The following is a 15,417-nucleotide window of genomic DNA, read 5'->3' on the forward strand; positions in this document are numbered from 1 at the left end:
ACATTTTAAAAAAGATATTTTTTTCTTTTTGAATTTATATTTTTGTCAGTAGAGTAGCTGGCACTTGAAGCCACTGTTAATGGCGGACATCTGCAGTCTACCGGCTACTTTTAAAGCCCTGCAAACATTATGACTCTACGGGGGGGCATATATATCGACAGGTAAAAGACAAGTCCTTTTGATCCTGCAGTAATTTCTAGGACTCAGGTGGAGTCATTATTCATGAGATTTAGGCATTTAAGACTTGTATGAGTTGTGATTGGTTAAAATTCAGAGTATTTTCATGTTTCTCTTGACTATCAATAGAAGAAGTGAAACCAAAATTGAAAAATTTTGATAAAAAAAACACGCACAATTATACTGTTAAGGTGTAATAGGTGTAATACCACCAAATCATGGTACGTCACATCCGGTTGCATACGAAAGTAGGCCTAAAAAAATATTCCCTTGAATTTAACAGTTGTAGAAAATTAACCCTGCATTTCAATGCACTTAAGTCGTAAATATGTATGTTGGGTGTCTGAAAGCATCATTCTTTTTTTATTTGATGGTCTTATAAAATATTTTGGAACGTTAAGGTTACATAGTTACCAAAGCAGGTAACCAGTAAATAACAGTGTAAAAATTGGGTTGTCTACCCTCGGCGGTGGTTACTTTCTTATATGCAATGAAATGTAGTGTGAAATTTTCACTGTATCACTGGAAAGGATTGAACTTTACACATGCAAAGTATTTCTTTGGTTGAAATAAAGGTAAATACTGTACGATTTTTTTAAAAGTGCCAATTTAACAAAGACTAATAGGGAAAAATCAATGGTGGTATTACACCTTAACACTTTCAATGCTACACAAAACTAGAGGCTCTCAAGAGCCTGTGTCGCTCACCTGTTAATGTGTTTACAGATGTTGGCCATCTTCGTTGGTAGGTGGGGTCATTAGACACTTTTTTTTAAAAAAGATACCCTAGTATTATGATTGTGGCCAAGTTTGGTTAAATTTGGCCAAGTAGTTTTAGAAATGATTTTTATACAAGTTACAAAAATGACGAAAAGTTGTTCAATATTGACTATAAAGGTCAATAACTCCTTAAGGGGTCCTCTAACAATTTTGATCATGCTGACTTATTTGTAGATCTTACTTTGCTGAACATTATTGCTGTTTACAGTTTATATCTCTATCTATAATAGTATTCAAGATAATAACCAAAAACTGCAATATTTCCTTAAAATCACCAATTTTAGGGCAGCAACCCGACAACAGGTTGTCCGATTCAATTGAAAATTTGTGAGGGGATATATCTTATTCTGATGGACATTAAAATCTTGAAAGATTTGCCCTAAATGTCTTAGTTTCAAAGATATAAAGCAAAAACTGCATTTTACCACTATGTTCTAATTTTAGCCATGTCGGCCATTTTATTTGGTAGGCTGGGTCATCGGACACATTTTATAAACTGTAAACCACAATGATAATTGTGGCCAAGTTTGGTTAAATTTGGCAAAGTAGTTTCAGAGAAGAAGATTTTTAGAAAAGTAACAAAAAATGACGAAAAGTTGTTAAAAATTTACTATAAAGGGCAATAACTCCTTAAGGGGTCGACTGACAATTTTGGTCATGTTGACTTATTTGTAGGTCTTACTTTGCTGAACATTATTGCTGTTTACAGTTTATCTCTATCTATAATAGTATTCAAGATAATAACCAAAAATTTCCTTAAAAAAACCATTTCACAGGCAGCAACCCAACAACAGGTTGTCCGATTCGTCTGAAAATTTCAGGGCGGATAGATCTTGACCTGATCAACAATTTTACCCCTTGTCAGATTTGCTCTAAATGCTTTGGTTTTTGAGTTATAAGCCAAAAACTGCATTTTACCCCTATGTTCTATTTTTAGCCATGGCGGCCATCTTGGTAGGTTTGACGGGTCACGCCACACATTTTTTAAACTAGATACCCCAAGGATGATTGTGGCCAAGTTTGGTAGAATTTGGCCAAGTAGTTTCAGAGGAGAAGATTTTTGTAAAAGTTTACGGACGACGGACGCCAAGTGATGAGAAAAGCTCACTTGACCTTTCAGGTCAGGTGAGCTAAAAATAGAAAAATGGCTGCTGCTGATTTTCAGTAATTTTTTTTTATCAGGTTACCTGCATTTTCAGGTTATTAACAGGTAAAAGGTGTAATTTATTACATTTGTGTTGAATTTTGAAAACATGGTACAAATCAGTGGCTCCTTCCTCAAAATTTTCAGTCAACCTCCGTTTTCCCCCCTTTTTCTACGTCTCATAATGATCGATCAAATCATATTTCCCACACGAATTGAATGTAATAAACACATTGAGATAAAGAGAAACCTTTTAACTAATCCTCGTTGTCAGTTTCGCCATAGAAATGCTGAAATATTTCCATATTTACAGCTTCGTTTCCAATTTCCGCCATTTACATTTGTCAAAATATTTTTTTTTATTTTCCTTCAATTTTCCTTCTACTGCATGATTTTACAATAAAAATTGCCGGATTTCAAGCGAAAATGAGACCTTGTATATCCTTGATTCATACAAGGAAAAATCAAAGAGGACCTGAATGAAAACCGAATGGTTTAAGAGTCCTTATGAAAAATCTGTTGTCATCGCGGCATATGCTGCGAATAGCAGTGACAGACGGCGTATGTCATTGCATCATATGCCGTGTATAGCGTTTTTGTTTTTTGTCATGTGCTGTACTGATTTCCACTATTCTAAACATTTTTCTTAAACAATCTAACATTTGTTTTCAAATGTTTATTATTCATTTTTAAAAACTTTAAAATATGTATCCTTTCGATGATTGAAAGTCTGTGAAGATGTATGTACACTGTCCCAGGAAAGAGGAGGTTTGGCGCCAGTAAATATGTTTTACCCTGCCAGCTCATGTGTGTGTCTTGCAGAAGTCATTCAGTGTTGTCATTTGTTGCTGTATATCATATCATTATTGATTTGAACATAAATGAGGACGCTGGTTTTCTTGTTGGAATTGTTTTACATTTGTCATTTCAAGGTCATTGACAGCTTCGTACTATGTGGTTTTGCTTATTGTTACAGGCTGTACGTGACATACAGATGCTTACTTCTATCAACTTACCCTGATGAATGAATCTAATGCAGCAATAATGTCATCAGAATTTAGGTTTTCAGCAGTGGTGTATAGTTTAATTTCACTATGTACTAAGAGTTTTCATATACCACATTAACATTTTTAGATCAGCAGGAGTCAATCCTTACAAAAACTGGTTCAATAATACAGGGAACAATGTGAGGTGGCGTAATTTTATTGTTTATCGTGCATAGGTCATATTACACAAAATGATTATGTTGTTGAGCTGGAAATGCTTTAAATTTTCTTTTAGGCCACAATTAAAAATAATATTTTGGTTTGCTCAAACCCTACCCAAAGGTTGAGACAGTGGGTAGGTAGATAGGCATTTTCTTTTTTCTTTTTTTTAAAAGAGAAATTGAAGTAATGAGTGTTTATTAGTCTTCATGTCTATCTGATTAAAAAAAAAATTCTTCAAAACAGGACAATAAAAGAATTTGAGTAGGCAGGTTTTTTCTGGGTAGGTAGCGTTTGGGCAAACAAACCTATTCTTTTTTATGGCCTTATGTTATTGAACTTCTAAGTGTCCAACCTTTTACATTTACATCAAATTTCATACAAATATTTTGTCTGTCTTTTTTTACACAATGAATCATAACTATGTATTCAAATTATCTTTTATTGTATATAACTGATACCTAGGTTACTACTTGTATATATATATTAATAGTGAGCTTATCAGGTCCAAGGACACAGTTATCAGCCTTTGGTTATCTTGTCTGAATATAGTCCTTAGTGTGAACACTATAACTTGCATTTTTTTTTATGCACTTTCCCAATTCATTTCTTGATATTTAATGCATGAAATATCAAGGGGTGAAATTACATGTTTAAAAAAAATTGGGTGCTGAATCTTTATGTTAAGTAGTGATTTGGTCCGGTTAAAAAAGATAAAAAATTAGTACGACTGAAGCTGTCAAACTGAACTTTAGACCCCCATAACACAGAATTGTAAGAATTTTAGAAAATATATTTAAATTGCTTTCTGACATTTTCCCCAAAATAAGGATTTTCAATGTAAGTATATTTTTTTGGAATGTGGTGGGGTGGGGTTAGTTTGACCACAGAACCATTGGCTTTTACAGATTTTTTCATAGATGATTGTATTTGAAAATGGTAGTTCATAAATTTAAACCTAAAATTTGAAAGACAAACCTTGAGTCTTCTTGATCCAGTTCTACTTGCTCTGCCCAACTCATATTAAGTCCATTGGATAGTTTGGTGAAAGATTCTGGCATAAACCTACAAAAATAATCATTATTATAATTTCCACTCCTTAATGGGCTTTGGAATAGAATGAACTACAGATTTATAAGACCACAAGCTACAAAAAACATAACCATAAAAAATAATTGATTGAAGAAACCAAACAATCTTTCACAAGTACATGTTTAGGAATAATGCATCTGTGGGTATCAATTTCAGATCAGCAATCTGCTCTTTCTTTCTTGCAAAATAAGCAAACTCCAATAAACCGAATGGGGATTAAATTACCTATCACATTGTTGATGATCCTGAATTACCTTAAGTAGAGAGTATTAAAATGGACTTAAACCTTTTAATGAGTAAGTTTATACAATGTTACTTTTCCCTTATAAATGTTAGAAATATTAAAAGGTTTAACAATAACACAACTAAAAACTTACTGCATTAAAAGAGATACTCAGATGATCAAAACAATCATATTTCAAAAATAAAATTCCTTTGAAGGTCCTTTGTCGTGCAGTGGACATAAGGCCAAATAAAATAATATGTGTGTTTCCAATTACATCTTTGAAAAAAGTAGGGTAGGTAGGTAGGAATTTTTTTATACATCAAGTCTATGGGAGAGATATTCTGACTTTAAGATAGGCTATTTCTAAAGCTTAAAATATAGCAGTGTTCTCCCCAGGATTTTTGGATAGCACCAGGGTAACGCGTGACAAAATGAATTTTACAGTATTTTGTGTCGCTTTGCGTCGCTTATTTTTTTTTTTGTTACTTTTTGTCATTACCTGTTTGCCTTTGTTTTGTTTACTGTGGAACTGTGTTGTAGGACTTTGGGTCAGAAAATTATTGGTAGAAAAAGTAAATTAATAAACAGTTTGTATACTTTAATATCTTTGAAGAATAAATAAAAGAAAGCACAATTAGTCTTTAAGCTAAAGTCACTTCTTATATTTTGATCAAGCCATTTTGTCCCGATACTTGTAGTTACACTACACATTCCCCATAACAATGAACTTTGAACAAGATTTTTGATACAGAACCTTCAGTAAATTAAAAACTATTTTCCATAGTTTTAGATCTGATTCTTTTAGACAACAACAAATTTGTTTTTATGATTAATACTTTGTTACAGACATGGAGAGTACTTTAAAAGAGTTTTCTATTCACAAGGTTCATCCCTAGCTTTAGTCCTGCATGGGAATGTATTAGAGTTGTGGCAGTAGGCTTTTTAAACTTGTTACAGTCAAATATTTTTAACATTGTATAAATTACCAATTTATTATAATATGTCTGTGCATCAATAATGGTATGATTCTCAAAAATAATTTGCAAAACATTTTTGTTGGTATGTTCTAAGAATGTTTTCATCCTTAATGTAACATTCTAATATAATTTTGCATTCAATTTGTACTTTATTTTTATTTGCAATGAGAAATTATATGTGAGGAGCATTTATTTGTAATTAGCAAAATCAGGGGAAGTAACTCCACAATTAATTCCTAAAAGGCAAATTATTTTGACTTGAGACTGGCGTAATAGGGTTCATTAACAAATGTTTGCTTGTCCCTCACAAGTCTGTTATTTAAATTATGATCTCTTAATTAATTAACACACAAAAGAATCATGTACATCGATTAAATCCAATCATCAAGGTTAACCTCAACAGGTAAATCGATCACGTGGTGTAAACAATCATCTTGTCAATACTGGATTAAACTGGTTAGAACTGGTCAATTTTGATGTAAAGTTGAAGTCATCTGAAACTTTACCGATTTTAATACGATTTTTTTACCGAAAAATTTAGCACCACGGAAAAAAATTATACATCGCGGCAAGAACGATACCACCGCGGCAGAAAATTATACATCGCGGGCCCGTGGTCCTTTAAGGGCCTGGGGAGAACACTGTATAGGGTAGGTAGAAAATAGAAAACACACATATTTTTTTATTGGCCTTATAAAGAATGATTTACTACACCACAGCATAGCTACCTCTATAATATGGCAGTGTGAAATATCAGCCATAAACACAAGATATTTTTTAACCCAATTTTTCGAAAGTGAAAGTGACAATAAAAGTTATTTACTTTGAACACTGTAATACTGGGTACTCATTCTCATCCTCCATAAACTCATCAGTTAAACCCAGTTGCTTCCAGCATCCTTTTCTATCCCTGTAAAATATAAACATTCTTTTTTGTAAAATCAATAATACATTTCTTCAACAAACCATTCCAATGTTAAAGATTGAATATGGAATCTACAGAATAAGACTCACATCCAGTATCTTACATTTCATAGTAAATTATGTACAGAACAAAATTTGAGACAGGTGAATGTATAACCTGTTTTTGCATCTTACAACATCAAGGATAACATTGTTTTTCTGCAGATATTTTGAGTTTTTTAATGCTGACTTTCCCTTTTCTTGTCATCAAAAATCAGCTCAAAAACTGGAGGGGTATAGAAAAATGTCAGTATAACTGTCATTTTCAACAATTTTCAAAGTTGTACAACCTTAATTTTGGCAAAAAATTAGCGGAGCCGAACGAAACTTCAACTTGATATGTAACTCACAGGGTTCGACACTAACGCTAGCCCGAGACTAGTAACTTTTGTGTCGGGCTAGTAAATGTCCGTGGCGCGGTAGCCCGAGGGGCTAGTAAATTTATTTGTCATTGAACATCAATCTGTTGTACTTTCGGCAAAGTACAGTCCAAACGCCGGTCAAATCTGACAACTTCGTCGAATATTGTCTACACTGGTTCCACGACCTCTTTATTTACATACAGATACAGATACTGGAGGGTAAAATTTCTACCGTAAACCAGTCGTTATATACAGTCAACTCGGCCTAAGATTACTCGGCCCATAAAGTAAGAATGCACCAGGTTTCAAGATAACCCGTTTTGAAATAAACATTAATTATACTGCATATACAGAGATCCTGATAAATCGTGTGCATAGTTTAGCCTTATCTAATACATAGTCGTCGCGTAAATAGTTTAAATTGGAAATGTCCTTTCGTTCTTAAAATAGAGCATTGAAAGGTTCCCTGTTGAAATTTTCCTTTACTCCAAAGGTACAAGTGGTGATAACAAGACTAAGCCATTGGTATCAGAAAGCGTCCATTGCACGTACCGGGATGTATGCATGTCATAATGCATTAACGAGAACAGGGTTAAAACTCGTCATGACCCAAATCAGTTGGAACACGAAGACTCAGCATTAGAAACCAAAAGTAAAATAGGGGACAAGTCAACTTATTTTTCAATTTGATTATTTTAGTTGATGAGTTTTTTGTAAGCCAAAAAAGTGTCCCATGAAATTGTGTCTTCTTGAACTATATTCATGATATTTCACAATTCATCTGTAATTTCATTCACAGGACAGAATATCACATTTTTAAATGGAAATTTAAATCAGGACAACAGAGATGTAACAAAAATGGAAAGTGGTGAATATAAACAGCTATATGACTTGTTGTGTGATGGTCAATACCCTCCAGAGTTCGATATTATAATAATGAAAGAAGATCATTTAGAAGGAAGGCCAAGCAATTTGAAATTAAAAACAATGAAATGTTTTATATATATATATATATACATGTTGACAAAAAAAAAACAGGAGAAAACATTGAAACTTGTTATTCATAAAGACAAACTGAAACAGGTATTGTACCTATGCCATAACGAGAGTGGATGCAATCTTGGGGTTAATGAGACCTCTTGTTAAAAAATGACAATAAAAAAAATGTTAAAACAATTCACTGATTCCTACTGTATATTTAAAAACAAATGTCTATCTAGTCTTATTATTTTTTGTAAATTAAATTATTTGGTATTAGACAAGACTTTTAATGCAATTTGGACATGATTTCACTATGAAAAAATATCCATCAAAGGTCCAAATAGAATATATTTTTAAGGGAAACTTTTACACAGAAGTAGACAAAATGTCCATGGGACATCATTTCATGGGGGACACTATTTAATCCTACAGTAAATATCTTTAATCAAGGAACTATTTTTTTTTAAAGTAGGTCTGGAATATACAAATGTAAATGTTTGACTAAAAATGTTAACACAATAAATATTTAAGATGTATCATCAATTCATTAACAGTAAAATTGCAAGTTTTGACAAATTCCTGCCGTTAGATTTCTTTGGTGTTAATTTTTTTTTTTATGAAGATATAAACAAGTATGAAATAGTTATTTTTCAGACTGAAAACATCTTCTTAAAAAGCCTCAGAATGCAGGATTTTGCCTCTAAATTTCAAAAAAATTCTGGGGGGGCATGCCCCCAGACCCCCCTAGCAAGTTCGCTGGCCTACCAGGCTACCTGACACAGAACAGGGCTAGTTGAATATAATTTTTACTAGCCCTGTGGGCTAGTGCCTACAAAAGTTAGTGTCAACCCCTGAACTCATCATGGTTAGCTCACATACCAAAAATCAGCCCAATATCTGAAGGCGTTAAACAAAAAAACTCTGTATAATGGTTTGTTGTGGAATGACAGACAATGGCACCGACAACTTCGTTGCGGGGCCATAAAAACACTTGGGATTATTCTTCAAAGTGAGTTGGGAATATACCATTTTTGCTCTGGGAATACTAGTCATTATACCTTATACAATACTAGAAGTAACAAATACTGAATAATATCTTAAACAAGAATGTGGCCCATCTGCACTATCATTTTCTATGTTCAATGGGCCGTGAAAATGAGCGAAAATCTCTTATTTGGCATTAAAATTAGAAAGATCATATATCATAGGGAACATGTGTACTAAGTTTCAAGTTGATTGGACTTCAACTTCATCAAAAACTACCTCAACCAAAAACTTCAACATAAAGTGGGACAGACGGACAGATGCACAGATCAGAAAGCATAATGCCCATAAATGGGGCATGAAAATCACTCTTTCAAATTCATAGAAATTTATACAGGTCCTAAATGAAACATTTTTTTTTTAAATTTAGTAAAATTTCTAATTTCACAAATTTTATACATAATGTGGCACTTGTGATGTGTACTAAATCAAGTATTGGTCTTCAGTGTGGATTAAATAAAACTACGGGCTGTCAATTTATCCAATTGTTAAGGTTAACTTCATAGAATCATTATTTTTGTTACCTGTTCTTATCACAGTTAATGTCTGACTGTATTTTCCTATTCATTGGACTTCTCAGAGGGCTAAGAGGTCCAGATGACTTTTCTTCCCTGAAAAAAGACAATAAAGATAAAGATAAAGATATTTTATTTCCTAATCATAGGGCTCATAACAAGCATGTAATCACATAAAGTAACAAGAGGCTGTCACAACGACAGCAAACCGGATTTATTAACATTTATTTGTGTCCTGGCAATATCACAAGAACCATTACTGATGAATGTGAAAGTTAAAATCGTCAATATCAAATTTGACCTCCATTTTGTCATCAGTATCAACATATTAAAATTTGAAAAGCTTAGATTGAATGGTTCATGAGTAAATGCAACAACGTGAATGGAAACACCATTTTACGATCTTTCAAGAACCATAACTCCTGAACGGTAAAAGTCAAAATCGTCATTATTGAACTTGACCTCTATTTTGTCATCAGTAACAACATATAAAAATTTCAAAAGCTTTGGTTGAATGGTTCATGAGAAAATGCACGGACACGACTCGAAACACCATTTTTCAATCTTTCAAGAACCATAACTCCTGAACGGTAAAAATCAAAATCGCCATTATTGAACTTGACCTTCATTTAGTTGTCAGTAACAACATATTAAAATTTTAAAAGCTTTGGTTGAACGGTTCCTGAGTTAATGCACGGACACGACTGGAAACTCCATTTTTCAATCTTTCAAGAACCATAACTCCTGAACGGTAAAAGTCAAACTCGCCATTATTTAACTTGACCTTCATTTAGTTGTCAGTAACAACATATTAAAATTTTAAAAGCTTTGGTTGAATGGTTCATGAGTTAATGCACGGACACGACTGGAAACTCCATTTTTCAATCTTTCAAGAACCATAACTCCTGAACGGTAAAAGTCAAAATCGCCATTATTGAACTTGACCTTCATTTAGTTGTCAGTAACAACATATTAAAATTTTAAAAGCTTCGGTTGAACGGTTCATGAGTTAATGCACGGACAACATTTGATTCCCGCCCGCCCGCCCGACCGACCGCCGTACATCCCCAAATCAATAACCGACATTTTTGTCACAAAAATCCGGTTAAAAATAAAAAGCCTTTCTCTCCCACTCGCATACACTCACACATACAACTATCGTTCTGATTAAGGATGATTGATTTAACATTACAACATTTAAAAAATAACAATTCCATATACTCTGTTAGATGTAACATTTCTTATATATAAAATAGACTGCTAGAAAAAATCTTGTGGTACTTCACAATAAGAAAGAACAAGAGGCTGTCACAACGACAGCAAACCGGATTTATTAACATTTATTTGTATCCTGCCAATATCACAAGAACCATAACTGATGAACGGTGAAAGTGAAAATCCTCAATATGAAATTTGACCTCCATTTTGTCATCAGTATCAACATATTAAAATTTGAAAAGCTGCGGTTGAATGGTTCATGAGTAAATGCACGGACACGACTGGAAAAGCCATTTTTCAATCTTTCAAGAACCATAACTCCTGAATGGTAAAAGTCAAAATCGTCATTATTGAACTTGACCTCCATTTTATCATCAGTAACAACATAATAAAATTTGGGAAGCTTTGGTTGAACAGTTCATGCGTAAATGCACGGACACGACTGGAAATGCCATTTTTTAATCTTTCAAGAACCATAACTCCTGAACGATAAAAGTCAAAATCGTCATTATTAAACTTGACCTCCATTTTGTCATCAGTAACAACATATTAAAATTTGAAAAGCTTTGGTTGAACAGTTCATGAGTAAATGCACGGACAACATTTGGTTGCCGCCCGACCAGCCGCCCGCCGTACAACCCCAATTCAATAACCGACATTTTTGTCACAAAAATCTGGTTAAAAAGGGCAAATTACAACACAGTGGCGGATCCAAGGGGGGGTTCCGGGGGTGCGCACCCCCCCTTTATTTTTGCCGATCAATGCATTTGTATCGGGACATATGTTTTGCACCCCCCCTTTCGAAAATTCCTGCATCCGCCCCTGCAATATTTGGTTGCCGCCCGCCGTACAACCCCAAATCAATAACTGACATTTTTGTCACAAAAATCCGGTTAAAAAGGGCAAATTATTTATCAGACAAGTTTATCTTGCCACAATTCAAATAACAAAATCTACCAAATTGTCTGAACACAGCTAAACAGACCAGAATTCCCTTTATAGGTTCTGTTCGCTACCTGAATATGTATGAAATAAGTGCCACTAAGGCCAAATAAAAATATATGTGTGATTCCAATTTCCCAACCAACCCTAGTTTGACCCTAGAACATTTTTTTTCATTTCTGAAAAAAATAAAATTTCAAATGATTAAATCTTGAGGATTGTGAATTCAAATAATTTAATTCATAGATTTTTGTCATCTAAATTTTCATCAGAATTATCTGTTATGGCTAAAATGCAACAATTCATAACAGAATGCAACAAAATCAACTAAAAACATAACATGACTGCTTATTTTCCAACCAAACACAGGTAAAAATGGTGTACTTCCAGTACAGACGTGTTATTACAATCTAAAAGAAAATTAAAAAAAAAACAAGAATGTGTCCAAAGTACACGGATGCCCCACTCACACTATCATTTTCCATGTTCAATGGAGCATGAAATTGGATAAAAAATATAATTAGGCATTAAAATTAGAAAGATAATATCATAGGGAACATGTGTACTAAGTTTCAAGTTGATTGGACTTCAACTTCATCAAAAACTACCTTGACCAAAAACTTTAACCTGAAACATGCACTTTCATTTTCTATGTTCAGTGGACCGTGAAATTGGGGTCAAAAGTTTAATTTGGCTTTAAAATTAGAAAGATCATATCATAAGGACCATGTGTACTAAGTTTCAAGTTGATTGGACTTCAACTTCATCAAAAACTACCTTGACCAAAAACTTTAACCTGAAAAACTTTAACCTGAAACATGCACTTTCATTTTCTATGTTCAGTGGACCGTGAAATTGGGGTCAAAAGTTTAATTTGGCTTTAAAATTAGAAAGATCATATCATAAGGAACATGTGTACTAAGTTTCAAGTTGATTGGACTTCAACTTCATCAAAAACTACCTTGACCAAAAACTTTAACCTGAAAAACTTTAACCTGAAACATGCACTTTCATTTTCTATGTTCAGTGGACCGTGAAATTGGGGTCAAAAGTTTAATTTGGCTTTAAAATTAGAAAGATCATATCATAGGGAACATGTGTACCAAGTTTGAAGTCGATTGGACTTCAACTTCATCAAAAACTACCTCGACCAAAAACTTTAACCTGAAGCGGGACAGACGGACGAACGAACGGACGAACGAACGGACGCACAGACCAGAAAACATAATGCCCCTATGTGGGGCATAAAAATTGCCGACCTACCGACCCTACTTTATAAAAATATGTAACTGGAACCACACATATATTTTTATTTGGCCTAAACATTAAGCTTAATAACAATCTGAATCAATCATGTTTGCATACACCCAACACAAACAAAATCCCACTTCAGCATGGGTTTTGATTTCATTCTGGTTATGACTGAAATAATTCTAATGGAAGTTATTGAAGTTAATGGAAGACATAACTATCTATCAATTTCTGAACAGTCAGTGTTCTCCTTAGAAATTTCTAATATCATCCTTGTAAACAGAAAATGTTCAACTTCATATATTTTCAGAGACAAGGGCCAGTGTATCATACTCCACAACAGATATTAATTTTCAGTGATAACAATTTAAACTTGGATTAAGATATTGTTTGTCATAGTCCAAAACATTTGGATTTAGGACAACATTAGAATTAAGTTAAAAATTAACAGCCTTCAAAACATGATTTTTGGGGCCATAATCTTTTGTATTGATTTATCCTTTGAACTATGGTTTTAATCCTTTCACAGGCAAAGTATGATTCATGCTTCAGACAACCGTGGACGATGAGAAATGTTTTAACCGGGATCAGCATACCTTTTACATTTCCTGCTGAAAAACATTGATAAACACAAGTTATCTTGGTATAATGCTTAGATGAAAGGGTTTACAAGACACTTGTGTTTGTTTACAGGAATTTAAAATAAAATACCTTCTTTCTTTTTTTACATGGGAGAATTGAAGCAAGTCTAGTTACCTATTTTGACATAATAGAGGGTCGTAATGCCCTTTATCATCAGGCGTCAACCAGTCCTTTTCAGCTACCATTATAGAGTTTAAATTAGTTAAATCGACGATTTTTTAATTATCTTTAAAAAGCGTTCATTTCATCATCATGCACCAAAAATTACGGTTAACTTCATTTGGCAAGAATTTTTATGGTAATTACAGTTATTCTTCACGTAGGTAGTCCCATTAAATGTTACAGTTAAATAAATATCAAACTCAGTAAAATTTGATGGACAAGAATTTCCATAATCTTTAATTTACATTATCTGTAGTGTAAATTCAGGTCTGCCAAATTTTTACAATATGATGATATCGGAAGGCATCACAGAAAAAACAAGATGCCCCAATCACGCTATCATTTTCCATGAACCGTGAAATTGGGTAAAAATCTAATTTGGCATTAAAATTAGAAAGATTATACTATAGAGAACATGTGTACTAAGTTTCAAGTTGATTGGACTTTAATTTCATCAAAAACTACCTTGACCAAAAACTTAAACCTGAAACTCCCACTTTCATTTTCTATGTTAACTGGACCATGAAATTGGGGTCAAAAATCTAATTTGGCTTTAAAATTAGAAAGATCATATCATAAGCAACAAGTTTACTAAGTTTCAAGTGGACTGGACTTCAACTTCATGAAAAACTTCCTTGACCAAAAACTTTAACCTGAAACTCCCACTTTCATTTTCTATGTTCAGTGGACCCTGAAATTGTGGTCAAAAGTCTAATTTGGCTTTAAAATTAAAAAGATCATATCATAAGCAACAAGTGTACTAAGTTTCAAGTTGATTTGACTTCAGCTTCATCAAAAACTACCTTGACCAAAAACTTAAACCTGAAGCCGGACGAACGGAGCCACAGACCAGAAAACATAATACTATCGTAGGTGAGACATAAAAATTAATAGCCTTTCAAGAACTTGAAGAAGTCATAATACACCTTATCGGCTGACCCCAGACTTGGCTCCGCTCACACATTTGATGTCATACAACAATCACTTTTTCATTGTTAGCAAGCTTGAGGTTGTCAATGCGATTATCGTAACGTCGTCATATATAATTTGTATCATGACAACAAATTTTTACGGGAATCTGTGTGATGTCCAGTAATGGCAGACAAATAGCGATAAGGTGTATAGTTTGGACTAAATTATAAAGTTTTACTGTTGGCGCAAATCTATTATAAAAATGTAAGAGCCAACATTCAATCCACAAATGTATAGCATATTTAATTATGTACATTAAAAATTCAACAATAAGTTCTTCTGAGCTCATGTCTTAATCGTTCGTACACGCTTAATCTAAATAAATATTTTACTCTCTACCGCAAGGTTCAAGTCGGGCTAAACAAACGCTCACCCAATAAATTTTCATTTTCTACTTAAAAAAATTAAAGCTTTGTCAAAACCAAATTTAACCTTCTTGAAAAGTGTTGATTTCTTCGATCTCTTGATCTTCTGTGTGCATCTAAGTCTCTTCTTCTCATTTCAGTTGTCATTTTAAGTCTCTGTTTCGTTCCCACTTTCTTTCTTCCGTCTGTTGTTGTTCTCTTCTCTGTAACTCCCGCCACTAGTTTACGCACGCGCTCAATCCAAAACAAAGAATTATGAATATTCATAAGATTTTTTTTTTTTTGCAAAAAAATATCTTTATTTTTTCATGGTACGTATTTTGTTAAACTTCATAATTTGAGGGCAAATGAATACCAAGAAAATATTTTTTATTCATTTAAGCCAATACACATCACTTG

At 33.4% G+C, this 15,417-nt stretch overlaps 1 protein-coding gene across 1 annotated transcript in view; it reads right to left on the reverse strand.

The window, feature by feature from the left end:
* LOC143071773 (histone RNA hairpin-binding protein-like) overlaps positions 1–15,251 on the reverse strand; it is a 38,718-nt gene extending 23,467 nt beyond the window's left edge. Inside the window, exons 1-4 of the mRNA XM_076246343.1 lie at positions 15,086–15,251; positions 9,476–9,562; positions 6,425–6,511; positions 4,285–4,371 (exon numbers count right to left, since the gene is read on the reverse strand). Coding sequence (XP_076102458.1) covers positions 4,285–4,371; positions 6,425–6,511; positions 9,476–9,562; positions 15,086–15,165 — 341 coding nt within the window. The 5' untranslated portion in view covers positions 15,166–15,251. The remainder of the gene's footprint in view (positions 1–4,284; positions 4,372–6,424; positions 6,512–9,475; positions 9,563–15,085) is intronic.
* Between the last annotated feature and the right edge of the window lie 166 nt (positions 15,252–15,417).

Source organism: Mytilus galloprovincialis, chromosome 4, assembly GCF_965363235.1.
Source record: "Mytilus galloprovincialis chromosome 4, xbMytGall1.hap1.1, whole genome shotgun sequence".
Classification (NCBI taxonomy): domain Eukaryota; kingdom Metazoa; phylum Mollusca; class Bivalvia; order Mytilida; family Mytilidae; genus Mytilus; species Mytilus galloprovincialis.